The sequence below is a fragment of the Seriola aureovittata genome, chromosome 16 (genome assembly GCF_021018895.1).
Source record: "Seriola aureovittata isolate HTS-2021-v1 ecotype China chromosome 16, ASM2101889v1, whole genome shotgun sequence".
Lineage (NCBI taxonomy): Eukaryota > Metazoa > Chordata > Actinopteri > Carangiformes > Carangidae > Seriola > Seriola aureovittata.
The window spans coordinates 25,837,008-25,850,862 of NC_079379.1; the positions used below are offsets into that span (position 1 = coordinate 25,837,008).

At 39.1% G+C, this 13,855-nt stretch overlaps 2 protein-coding genes across 9 annotated transcripts in view; both read right to left on the reverse strand.

Moving 5' to 3' along the window:
• LOC130183619 (MAP7 domain-containing protein 1-like) overlaps window positions 1-4,335 on the reverse strand; it is a 37,501-nt gene extending 33,166 nt beyond the window's left edge. For 3 of the 6 annotated variants that reach the window (XM_056399202.1, XM_056399203.1, XM_056399201.1), the window contains exon 1: window positions 3,974-4,335. In XM_056399202.1, coding sequence (XP_056255177.1) covers window positions 3,974-4,031 — 58 coding nt within the window. In that variant the 5' untranslated portion in view covers window positions 4,032-4,335. The remainder of the gene's footprint in view (window positions 1-3,973) is intronic. The other 3 variants (XM_056399205.1, XM_056399206.1, XM_056399204.1) reach the window with 1 other exon arrangement.
• Window positions 4,336-5,764: 1,429 nt separating this feature from the next.
• Window positions 5,765-13,291, reverse strand: stpg1 (sperm-tail PG-rich repeat containing 1). Of its 3 annotated transcripts, none has more exons than XM_056399834.1 (8): window positions 13,185-13,291; window positions 12,991-13,109; window positions 12,809-12,910; window positions 12,303-12,482; window positions 12,095-12,203; window positions 11,827-11,995; window positions 11,538-11,728; window positions 5,765-10,154 (listed from the first exon to the last, which is right to left on the reverse strand). In XM_056399834.1, the coding sequence occupies exons 1-8, from the start codon at window positions 13,213-13,215 to the stop codon at window positions 10,081-10,083; spliced, it is 975 nt and encodes a 324-aa protein (XP_056255809.1). In that variant the 5' UTR covers window positions 13,216-13,291; the 3' UTR covers window positions 5,765-10,080. The 3 variants fall into 3 exon arrangements, with proteins under 3 accessions (XP_056255809.1, XP_056255811.1, XP_056255810.1); XM_056399836.1 differs by having other exon boundaries at window positions 5,765-10,603; XM_056399835.1 differs by having other exon boundaries at window positions 12,991-13,106; window positions 13,185-13,286.
• Between the last annotated feature and the right edge of the window lie 564 nt (window positions 13,292-13,855).

Sequence of the window (13,855 nt, forward strand, 5' to 3'; positions counted from 1 at the left end):
CTCCACATTTGTTCTAAAACAGACACATGTGTAGAGAAAAGTACGTGTTGCTACAATGACTCTAATCTATAAAATGTGATATGACAGAACTCTGCCTCACACCGTTCCCTAACAGGATTATTGTGTGAACAGGATTATCAATATCAACGACTTCATCTTTTTTGAATGCTGGATACGAAGGCAAACATGACTAATCTGTGCATAAGTTCTCAGGAAGCTGCATCGTTCTCCTTCTACTTCAGACTCAGCAGCAGAACGCAGCGTTTCCTCTCCTTTCCTGTGCAAGCATCATGACTGTGATTTATGGCATCTGGTCGCAGGATCGCTGACGTGGAGCAAGGAGAGGAAAGAGCTCTGTCTCCTCCTCTTTTCTTCTTCTCCTTCTTATTCAGGCACTCACTCCCACCACAACAACGAGCCTAAACCTCGACTCGCCATCCACTTTCTCAGAGTCATTCTAGCTGATCCCGTCCACACCCATCCCTCCCACCAGCGTGAACAAGCATTCGAGCCCCCAGGCCGCAAATGAGACACAGTTGGCAGAGCTGTGACTGAAGGAGCTTTGTCTTGAAGGTTCCTGAGTTTTCCTTCAGATGCAACAAAAAACAGTGTGAAAACTCTGCAGTACTGCACTGAATTTAGTTCAAGTCCCTTTGGATAAAAGCGTCTGCCAAATGAAGAAGTGTAATGTAAAACTACATGATATATATGGATACTGGCTTTTTGGATGAAGACTAAAAAGTGTGTTTAGCAAAATGATATCAGATAACAACCCTTTCTCTGAGAAATTATGTTTCAATACAACTTGAAGGAAACAAATCACTGGCTGGATTATGTTCAGAGCCAGCGTATTCTTCATACAAATGGGTATTGTTCTGCAAGAAAACATGTTACTGATATGTTCACTATCAACATGTATGCATGTGAAAGAACGACATGTCCTCATTGTTTTTATGGAAAACTGGTTGTGATCACGTGAAAACATATTTGCTGTTGCGGTTTATTTGTTTAGAAACGTCATTTTTAGGAGACAAGGCTATGGATAGCTTAGCCTTGATTTCTGGGGCATAAATGTCAGTAAATTCAATAAACAACTACTAATATTAGCCTTATTAACTTTGACACAGTCCCATCCAGCTTCCAGATGAGAAATATTGGCCTGTGGATGTGCTAACGGGGAATGATAACCTGTAACCCATAATGTATGAAAAGCTCCTTCACTTTGGAAGTAACACTGGATTAAGCTAAACTCTAAACATGTTAGTAAGCAGGAATAAGGTTTGCAGTTCACATTAGAGCAAATAAATCACCACAGGCTACAGATGCTAACTATCATTGAACAGTGGATCTTCACGGGAACGGTCAATTGTTACAATCATTTAAAGAGCAAAAATTCTCTAGTTCTTTCTTCTCAAATGAGGATATGCTGCTTTTATATCATTGTAAATTGAATGTACTGTAACTGGGTTACAAGCAATTTCTAGACATTGTTTTGGGCTCTGGGAAATAATAGAATTACACATCAAACTGAATAATCGAGGAAATAATCAGCAGATTAATCAATAATGAAAATAATCAGTATTTGCAGTCCTACATGAAAGTAATTCTACTCTGTTTACAGGCTGGAAACCTCAGACCGAGGTGACTTCTTTTCCTGAGTTTAATAGTGTAGGGTGACTAATAGAGACAAATCAAAAGCCGGTGGAGGAAGGTTTCTGGGCCAAAATCTACATTTCCAGGCTGGCTGCGATCTTGAAGGCGTGCCAAGAACATAACGTCAGCATGACTGGGGAAGCCACAAAGGGAGTCCACGTCTTATGATTACTTCCACAGAGCAGTTTTAACTCTGACTGCAGGGAAAAGTTAGTACAGTTGGCAGATATCAGGAAAAAGAAGGACTTGTAATTTATAAAACTGAAACTCCTTTAGAGGTTTTCTGTCAGCGACACACAAACAGTGAATTGTCTCTGTGAAAGAAGCCGGTGCCACTCCTATTGTGAGCCACAAACAGAGAGTCTTTGAACATGTCATGTCTTGGCTTGGTTTGAGTTCAGCACTCGCTAAGTGAGTAAGAAAGAAAGCTGCTAGCTGTGTCTCCAGCTCAGGTCTATTCTGCCCTACTGTAGCATCGACTCACAGACAGCAGCAGACACAAAAACACACTGTGATGAAGTGGCGTAACGTTGCTGGTTGACTGGTTTCAGGGGGTATGAGGGATGACGGGGGAGATCAGGTCAGGCAGGATAAGTGTGTGTGTGTGTGGGGGGGGGGTGTTATGGATCTGGATGGTCTTCATGCATTAGGGGAAACACTAAAGGTCTGCCAACCTCAGACCTGAATAAATCACTTTGATATGGGAAGATGAGCCATCTCACAGCTCTGGTTGGCTTTTTTTTTCTTTTTTCTTTTTTGCAGTGAGACTCAAACCTCTCAGTCAGAGAGAAAGAATGTTTCTGTTTATCTAACGCCCTGGCCTTTTTCGTCGTTTAGCATTCCTGATAACGTCACATGTTGATCGACCCAGTGCAGCCTGACCTGCAACCACAACATGCACGACATTATGTGTTCATGTCATATGTCATGTTATATATATTATATATATATAATATATATACTAATTAATATGGTGATACACTGTTATTGAATTTTTAAAACTCCCAAATACCGGTAGAGGTCAATATTGATCTTTAAATTCCAGTATCCATTGTGCTATAGTTGTCGTTCCTCTGAAAAGCTAATGTACACACACACACACACACACACACACACACACACACACACACACACACAGCACCTTGAGAGCCTGGCTCTGCAGAAATAAAAAGCTGCTGCTGATGTTTCTCCCTCCACATGAAAAAAAAGGGGGGGTGGGGGTTGGGGGTTCTGCTAATGAACACAAAGTCACCTTCTACTATTCTCACACAGGTCAAGAGGAGATGTATATAATGGAGGTGAACTGCACGATGCTAAAATACAAGCGTATTCATTATAACTGTGCCCAGTTGCAGCAGCTCACCAGTCTCATAAAAACCAGATCCAAACAAACTTCCTGAAATAAAGAAAATCAACTTGAACGACTTTCAAAATCAGATCTTCAGACCTTCATCATCCACAACATTATTGGACAACCAGCAAAAACATTTACTGTGAAATAACTGAGAAATCAGAGGAAGTACTAGATGAATTTAACAATTGATAATGAATCTTTTTCAGGTTTTTGAGACAAAACTAAAAAAAACTTAATACATTAAAAGTCAGCAACCAATCTGTGTACTGGCATATTATAGACCTGTCATAGAAAACTGTCACTGTCAAATCCTCACAGCGCCAGAGGAAATGGGACTCACTAATATCAGGTGCATAATTCTAAGGATTTCACTGAGATTAAATGTTGTCCCGGAATCAGCCACTAAAAGGCAGGGATGTGTGATGTGTGTGAGAAAACATCAGAGTTAAAGCTCTGCAGCAGTGTCTGCGCTGCTGGAGTGCTTTTGAGCAACAAACTGAATCCCTGCACCAGAAGCAGATAAATGAGAGGTCTGTTTAGTAATAGCCTATAGCTGTCAGAGCTGTTAGGGCTGCACCAGCTCTCCAGTGTCAGGTCTGCCTTGTTTGTCTATGTGGGCCATTTTTCACCCTGCACCACTGGCGTGTTTGGAAATGGAGACCACAGCTCTAGTGCTGGTCAGGACCCGCCTGTTGGAGACGCAGACAGCCGCTGTATGGAGGAATGACAGCGGGACAAACATCCTGTTTTCTCAGATTTACGTGTATTATAGCAGCTGTAAAAGCGAAATATTTCCGGGCATATCACTGGACGGAGCGTGTATAGATAAATAAAAACAGATTCATTGTGGTTGTTAATATCATTATTAATAATGTAATATTCAGAATCCCCCACCACCACCCTGCTGTCACCTTCATTCTACTTATTCATGACCTAATTTTTATGTCTATTGACCAGGATACTCACATTTGTCTGTAAGTGTTAGCTTTTCCTCCAGATGATTTCCCAGCTCCTGATAATCCATCGTCTCCGTTCAGGCGGATCGCAGTCCGGTTCCAGTTGCTGTCATTCCTCAGAGTCGCTCCAGTACAGGAGATGAAACTCCCGGTACAGCTCGCCCAAACACGCCCTTTGTAAATCCAACCGGAATAGAGGAAAAAGTGACCAAAAAATGATGTGGAAATAAAACGGATCCGACTGAAAACAGCGGGAAATGCCTGATGTTTGTTAAACTGAAGTGAAACGGTGTCAGTGTCTTTTAAAATTAAAGGCTCGGTCCAATCGAGTAGGTCCACGGGTGTTCAGTGGAAAATGTACAGTGTGAGAATAAAAAGCTTTAGTGAGTCCTGTCAGCCAAGGAAAGTTAAAAAGAAAAACACACTTCCGGTCACATTTTTCAGAATAAAATTAACGCGTATTCCTTGGACACGCTCAACACATTACATAGTTGTTTAGCAGTTTAGGTCTAACAACAAATATTTAGTATCTGTGTGACGCAATTACTGTATATAATTTCATACATGTTTTACATTGGACATAAATGCCATTGAACGTACTGAACTGAACACTAATAGGCCCACTATACTTAATAACAACAACCGCAACAATAATAATAATAACAATAATAATAATTTGTTTTTTTATCATCATTAATTCATTCATTATAGTTATTAGAATTTATTATTAGTTTCATGCTCAAACTATTGCCGCAGAATTTTCCTCATGGCAAAGTGAAAGAGAGTGAATGTTATTTCAGTGAAACTAATACTACAGGTTGAAAATGGGTGAAATCATCATTAATAGAAATCTTCTTCTTCTCTTTTAACCATACAAAATGAGCAAAGTTAAAACCATGATTCTCAAACTTTGTCTGGCAGCCCGCCCTCAGGAGCTGAAAAAAACCACGACCACCCACCCCACAATTTTTTCTTATCAGAATTCAATGATAGATGAAGAAACTAATACTAAATGATTCATGTTGAATTTTTGTGAAATAAAGATCGGCATGTTGGCATCAGCAAACCCTTAAATTATATTCATTCAGTTTAGTTCCCCCTGGTCATCCATCGCAAGAACTGGTCAGAAGAAACAAAATGTAACCGCATTTTATTCTGACGGCACGCCTGCTTTATTTCCGGTTGTAATTTCCTTGTTGACGCCGCCGATCGCAGCGAAAAACCGCATGCCGGACAACCGGACTGAACCAAGTGTTTCACAAGGGAAGAAACTAATTTGTCCAGTAATAAACCACAAAAACCAGCTAAGTAATGGATCACATTCAGAACATGAAACAATGCTCTTTATTTGCAGTGAGGCCTCTCTCATCGAGTGTAGCCATAGCAACAGGACAGAGGTGTCCTCTTAACTCCTGGACCCTGTGAATGGTCTGATCCATTAGATGATTTCCAGCAGCTGAAAACGGCCTTGCTGCCTGGACTGAGGTGAGCGGTCAGGACCGTGTCTTTAACCGACTGTCTGTGTCATTATAACAGTTCACGTTCATTAACGGTTACAAGAGCTCATTTACTTCCAGTAATGGTAGAAAGTAACTAAGTACATTTACTAAAGTACTGTGCAAAATAGAGGTGTTTGTAACGAAAGTACATTTCAGAGGGACATATTGTGCCTTTTACTTCACTATAGTTATTTGCCAACTTTAGTTACCTGTTATTATACAAATATTTTTCATAGAAAACATATAACAATGTTCTAAAATATGCTTTGTTGTAGATTCAAAAACCAAACAGTAAAAACAAGTACAGATAAAATTAGTTGATTTATTGATAAGACGGTTGACAGAAAAATAATTAGTAGCCTGACTATATTGATGACAGTCAAAAACCATTAAAAAAACCACCGAACCAAATTTGGTGCATTTTCCTTTTAGTTATTTTCTATTACATATTATTTGTAGTAATTTCGAGGTTTGGAGTTTTGGTTGGATAAAACAAGCAGATGTCACTTTAGGCTCTGGGAAATTGCGATGACATTTTTAGGAAAAATACACATTAATTTCATAAACATGTAATAAGTATTGATTATCACAAGAAAACATATTTCATTGGAGCATCTCTGGAATACTAATAAGACACAAACAAAAAATAACACCTAGGTCTCTATAAGCCTACCAATAAATTGACAAATGATCCTATAGTATGCTTTCTATAGAGATAAGCAGTAAGACCAAAATGTTGCATACGACACACTTAAGCCACATTTCTCGTGTATAAGAAGTGACAGGACACTATCAGATTATTGGTGATGACAAGCTAATTAATAATTGATATGACCCTCCTGTCACTGCAGGACACTGAGTAGGCCCAGTCTTCTGTGATAACAAGACAAGCAGCAGAAGGATGACAAACCTTAACATTATACATTAAAGACCATGATGATATTAAACAGCGGTTTATTTACGTAATTTGATCAAAATACAGTGTCTCATTCTGGGAACACATAAATATCAGTTAATGGATAATATGGATTTTGTCAAAACACTTTTGCATCAGTGATTATTATATGAAAATAATGTCTCCTCTCATACTTGAATATAGAGGAGCAATGAGTGCCATTCTTTTTTTTTTTTTCTTTTTTTAAAAAGAGGCCTTTTATAAATAGTCTGACCACAAGCTTTTTTGGTCATTTAGATTAAAAATTTAGATTAATTATAGATGAGGTCATCATCATTTTTCTCTTGAATCAGCAGGACAAAAAGAGGCACTGACTACAAATAAGAACCTTTGATTTTGATTTCAGGCTCTTATTAGAGCAAGATAGATAATATAACATGATGTTACACTGAATACTAAAGGACCAAATGTACCAGTGTTACCACAGAGATAAAATATGCATGACCCACTTAGCTGGTGAAGACACTTAGGACTTCACAGACTTCAGGACTCCAAACACTTGGGTTGTGGCTGATACTGAGTCTTGCACTTCCGGATTTTTCACTTTTTATTTCACTCATTCCTCATAGTTCAGCCTAAATTTAAAAACTGTCTTTTGCAACTTTAGTTTCAGGACAAGCAAAGTTACAGCTCAGCCTTCTTAAAAATTACCCTTCAAAAAACTTCAGCAGACTTATGAGTGAGCAGATAATGTCTGAAGTATTCCTTTAAACATGGTCAATAAAGGCTAAAGATAGCCACTGCCAATCAATCTACTGGTCGCCCTGCAACGCACGACAGGAAGCAGTTCCATCAGGACTAATGGATGGATTTCAACTTCTGGTGTCTGTGAAACAGCGCACGGCTCTGTCTCTGTTGTTGAGTCTGGAGTCTTGTTAAAAAGGATTTGTTGATGCAGTAATGGGATTCAGAAATGCAAGGGCAGGAAATGTAATTCAGGGGTAGGTCGGACAAATGCAGGGAGCGTTCAATAAACCTTCAATATCATGTTCATCTGCATCACAACCAGTGTCTCTCTGACAACACACCAGACCGATAGACTACCATTTCCATATCAGAGTATTTGTTACTGCGTTTCCGTGTCTGACACTGCAGATCTGGATTTTCTATTTCTCCTGAAAAATCTGATATCAGAGGATTAGAGGCCCTCGAGGACCTGTGTTGTTTTTCTAGAAAACAAAGAGAGAATGAAGTGGGGGTGGGGTGTATTTTCAAAGACATAACCTCTAAATAAATGACCTAATGTATCAGAGCACATCTTGATCCGTGAAAGGACTGATGCACTGCTGATGGTTTTCAGACACAGATGCAGTAAAACGATAAAGACTACAGCTAAAAGTTCCCATCAGGAAAATCCTTTCCCTCATCTTTTCCTAGTGTAATTTCATTATAACCTCATGTTCTGTTTCTCAAGGATCCATAAATACACCATACAGCATAACAAATTCTGCTGCAATCTACTGATGTATTGCCAAGCAACAGGCATAAGCTTACATCGAAATGATGATCTCTTCACTCTGATGCTGGCAGCATCACTTTTATTAGCTCTCTCAGACTATTATTGGTCTAATTTAAAATCAATCAGTAAACCTGGTGAGAGCACTTAAATGAATGAAGAAGGAAGGATTTTTAATCAGATAAGATCATTCTGCCTGTAGCCTTCAACAGAGAGCTTTTTCTTTTTCTGAGACTTCCTTGGAGGGCGTGCATGCCCATACTCGCCTGCACCTGACTGAGACATGGGGCAGTGCAGAGAGCCTCCCATAAACCCACAGAGGCATGTAGTTCATTCCCCCTCCAACACACTGTCACAAATCACTACATAAAAACCCTCTAACCCAAAAAGCCAGCAGTTACACCAGGCTTTATTACTCCCTACTGTCTACAGTAGAGAGTAATAAAATCCTCTTTCATTGTAAAAGCCCCAAATTACACAATGGTTTGGTTTTACAGGGCGAGTACACATATTTGGAGAGCACACTGCTGAAGTCAGAGTCTGAATATAACTACAGCTGCTACAGTGGGAGTCAGGCGTGTCTGCAGTTGTTGTGGTTATTGAGAGCAGAGCTGGGGAAAAATCTCCAGCTGATTGTTTTGCGAGCAGGTGACACTGTTGATTGCATCCTCTGTCTTTGCAGATGGAAACAAGCATGAGGTAGAAGTAACAATGCTTTGGCACCATGTTGTTGTTTTGTTCAGTCATTTCCAGGGATTTATCTCCCTGAAATTTCCATGTAAGCAGCTGCAGCAATGGTAGTGTTTTTACCAGTTTTCCAGAGTAAAAATTTCTCCTCAGCCTTAAAGTTCAACATGTTGGTAAATTCACTTATTCACTTTCCAGTGATTTAGATGAGAAGATTTATAAAACTCTCACTCTCTTTGTCCTTTTTACTCTTTAGATTTTTGCACAGATTGAGGCAGAAACTGTTATCAATGAGATTTTCCTGAATTATAAACATGTTTTGTTGTTTCTTGTATAAAACGACAAGGGGGCCCCTGGCTTCCCTCGGCCTAAGGGAGAAAACGCCACTGTAAGATGCTGATCATAAGTTTCAGGTTCTAAAATCAGGTTCTGATTTCATGAAAATCTTAAGGACTCTGCAATAACAGATTTTTGTCCACTTAGGGTCAATGGAAACCAATTGTAATATGGTTGATATGGTGCACTAGTTAGCAAAGAGTTGCTTATTTAAACAACCAGCAGTAACAGATCAACATTATTATTCATTTGGAGTTGTGTTTCTGGCCTATACTCCCTCCCTTTTAGCTCTGCTTGTGTCTCCACTATCTCCTGAGGGAATCATCGGACTCACAATCGGCTCCACTACGTTCAACAGCTAGTCGATAACTGTTTCTGTCTGCTGTTTGGTGATGAGCAGGTAGACGACAGTGGGCCTGCAACCTAAATAGTAAATTTGTGAGTCGCTGATAAACAGAGAGCTGAACTCATAATGCTGAGTGGAGCTGCAGATTCACCCCTTTTATGTTGTAACATTGACTTTACATCATTTGATAAATTGTTATTATGAAAATATCTATTATGTTAATCAGTCAATATTGTCATCTAACAAGCAAACTTCCCAGCATGTGGAACTATTGCTTTAAAACAAGAAAATTGCTGTAGCCACTGCTCTAACAATACAAGGTCTGATAGAGCCAGTTACTGATGTGTCCATTTGTCTCTGGGTTAAACTCCAACCCTGCCTCATGCCCAGTCAGTCACATTGCTCACATAGAGAGTCACACTCCACCCCTGTGCTGCCCTCCAGCAGTTGGCACAGTGGTGTCATCTCAAGCTGTCAGCTGTTACTGTGGCTGCCACTGACTGGACCAGCAGCTGTTGGAACTGCAGCAACACTTACTGCTATATCATCTCCAGATCAGAGCATCAGGAAACTAGGGTGAGGAGAAAACATATGGCTTTTCCCTCACATCTCCAGTTTGGATAAATACTGAATATGATTGATCCTCCATATCTCAGTCTTACATCTCACTGGCCTCAAAGACATCAAAATAAAGACTAAATGATTGCAAACACTTTCTTTTAATCCTTCTCTCTCAGTAAATACTGATCTAAAAAAAATGAACCTAACCCTTGCACATAAGGATAATCAGTTTATGCATGTGAAGAATTTACAGTTACTGCAGTTTCCTTTGAAAGCTTCATGCAGGAATCCAGACTCTGGAGTCGTTGTAAAAGAAGGACTGCTTTGACAAAATCTGTGGATTATAAAAACCTGAGAAGAGAAAGAGAAAGTCCAGCTACTGTTACATTATACAATCTCCTTCAACCAGACAGACTACAGTCAGAGGCAAACGGATAACCTGAGCTACTGCCACTAAAAATCGTGTTCTTATCTCACCATTTCTCATTTTGACTGAAACTTTAAAATCAGAGTGAACTTTATATAGTACGACAGCTTCCACATTGAGGGGAGTTCTCTGCTCTCTTGCTTCAGACAATAAGAGATGGAGATGCATGTTCAATGAGTGAGAGCTTGGTCTCTTGTTTAAATCATAAAAGTCAGAGGCATTCCTTGTTTAAATGTGTCACAGCTTTGTGTAAAGGGAGAATTTACCTTTTCAGCTCCAGGCCAAAAAAATACTTCTGTTAATCCGCCTCTTAATTAATATCACGTACTGGCTTCAAACATGGATGAATTGCACATTTTCTTTTCCAGGGTAACTACAGAAATATCAAAATTGAGAAATATCTGATGTGAAAAGTTTTATCCAAGATTTGTGATAGCTCGTTCACAGGAGGAATTTAGGTTAGAAAAATCCTGTTACAATATGCATCAAAATTCTAAGGGTGCTAAATATAATGCGTCATTAGATTTCAACTAATCTGTGAAATCTGTGGTGAAACCGACATCAAATATGGTCTTAGAACAAAACCATCATAACTACTAAATAACATAGGTGAGAGTACAATAACAAACCCTTACTCAAAGTACCTTAATTCAGCACTAACCTTTCAGACTTTTCAGGCGTCCTTGGTCAAAATCTAGAATGTAAATTATGTACAAGAGCATAACATTTCCCCGCCTCTTCCTGACTGAAGTTATACACAACCAAACTTGATTTGGTATGTTTTTCTTGGCTAGCCATAATCCTTTAACAACTGCTCATAGTGAACAGGACTATTGATATGTAGATAAATAGTGACATGAAACCAATGTAATTAAAGTAAAAATAATCCTAAAATTATTCCAGGAAGTTAATTAATGATGAAATGTTGTTATGAATTTTTTTTTGTGCACCTACTTTCCTTACACTGCCTCATTTAAATTCACTTAAGTCATCAGTTTCCAACAATTCCCCATTCTCAGGTCCCACTGCTCCAGTTTGGATGCAAATTTATTCTAATCACAAATTATTTATGTCAAGATTTTCAAATTAGCTTGTGACTACAACTGGTGTGTGGTCACTGCAGAAGTCAGCATCAGAGTTTATTCTACAACTGTGTGTGAAATGATGAGTCTGGTAAGAAACCTCCTCTCTTTGATTTTGGACATTGTGTTTCATTGAGCATCACATCACCTATATTTCTGTAGTAATTCACAGATTTTAAAAAAGCATTAATGTTTTATGTAGTGGATTTGTTTTTTAAGTATTACCTGGACCTGGCTTCATATCAGCCCCTGAGTGTTCGGGTAGTCTTTTGGTTCTTGATGCAAATGCAGCAGTGAGCATCGGATGCTTGGATGCGCCATCATAATTCCCTATATCATACTGGCCGGGACCTGGCATGGGTGGATCCTTAGGAGCAATCAGAGGAGGCGCTGATATTGCCAAATAACACCCCCTCCTTGAAACACAGTTAACAGAATTTACATTTTTAGACTATCAAGAAGAAATAACAGGGTAACTCAAACCCAAAGCCATAAATATTATCTATTTACTCACGGTAGGATGGCCTTCTTCACCAGTGCGGGGACCTGGTGGGGACTGTAGGCTCCTGGGCCCGGCATGTGGTTGTCCACTAGAGCAGGGATTCTCTGAGTTTTAGATTTGAAGGGGGACAAAACTGCCTTGGAGCTGTGCTGGATTAAATGGTTGTTCACCTCATATTGGCCTATAACAAATGTATGATGTAATATTAAAAATGAACTTAAAGTAAAAAAATAAAAAAGGTGTAAAATTAGATTATTTGTGAACACAGTGAGGTAATTACATGGTGATGGCACATTGTTGTTTGTGTAAAATGAGTCACGTCCCATTTTTGAGAGGAAAGCTGATGTACCAACCACTGAGGAGATTCTCTCTCTACTACCACAACTGACCTGAACACAGAGAAGCAGCAAAAAGCTGTACATTAACCACAGCATACACAGTCACAGAAGCTAGTCCTTAAAAGCAACATGCACCATACACATACATACATCATATTGATTTGGCGCTGGAGTTTTATGCTTCGGAGCATCCAGCTGCACAGCCACAGGCAGCCTGAACACCCTGGACACCCCAATGTTGAAATCATACTTGTTTATAAACGAGCTCTGGATGTTGTAAACATTTGGTCCTGGGACGGCTCTCTGTGGGTTTCTGTAACCCCGGGCAACCTATTGATATGATATGATATGACATGACATGACATAGCAAATAAATAGAATTTAAATCCAAAAAAATTACCTTAAGTACAAAATGTAAAGTAACACTAAATTAATTCCCAATTTAATTACAACATTCACCACTTTTATTTCCTTGATTGATATTTCTACCTTCCCATCATGTATCTTAAGAAATTTTGCTTAATATCTTTTGACAAAAAAATTATTCCTCACAATATTCTACAAGATATAATATTGCTGATCTCAGTATTTCTATGACCTTGTCCCTGCTCAGAATTCCCCTGAAATCAGTGCCAATGAGCAGGACACCTCCTGACCTTGGATGCAACAAAGCCTGTGGTGCCTTTCTTTGAGAAGGAAGGACTTGTAACTTCAGCACTGGGAATGCAGCCATAGCTGCCCGGTCCTGGGTTGTCATTCTGAAACAAATACACATCACTATGTCTATGTTTAGCCTTTTAATTGCTTAAGCTGATGTAAGGTGAGTTAAATGTCCTACCAGACAGACTTGTGAGGGGAATCTCTTTGCTTGAGATGAAAACCCCTTCTTTTCTTGATTTGTTATCACCACTCTTTGATATTTCGTCGGTGTGGAGGATGAAGCCTGAAGCTTATCTGCTAGAAGATCAAAAGAAACATTTTGTCGGATTATATTTTCAGCTCAAAATGAAATTAAGTTTTGTTTACACTCACTTTTATCAGATCCTCTGTACATGTTGCTCATGGTTCATTGGATAAGCCTAAAAAGTTTATGATGAAATTTGTAAATCAGAAGCCATTAAAAAAGCTCACAGGTCGTGTTGCCATGGCGACGTGAAAACAGTGTATGATTCGACGAAGAGTTGCCAGATTGGACATTAACGTGAGCTACTTTAATAGCGAACCAATTAAAATCATAGTCAGAACTCAATCAAATCTGAACACACAGACACGATATACATATGTTCAGATCAAATCAAGATCAAATCAGAAAAGACACGTTCCCGCAGAACTAGCTTGTAAATCAACTGATTTTTAAGTTTTACGATGTTTCACGTCACAGTTGCCAGTACATGCAATGGTACAAAGCAAACCGGATTTGCTAACAGCTCATTCAGTGCGCTTAATTGTGCATAATGTAAACGAAAATATACTTAAATAAATGGATCAGGGGTTGTAGCCAACAGCAACTAACTCACAATCCATGTCGGCATTATGCTGTACATTTAAACATATACGTGAAGTCTTTTAACGTGTAATGTAACATTATCTGAAAGGCCGTGGACAAAAAACCCTCTCCTGAACGAAAATTAAAAACCGGACCACTTTATGACGACTGTAGGCTCGGATACTTTTTGTCAAACAAACCTGGCAACAGTGGTTCG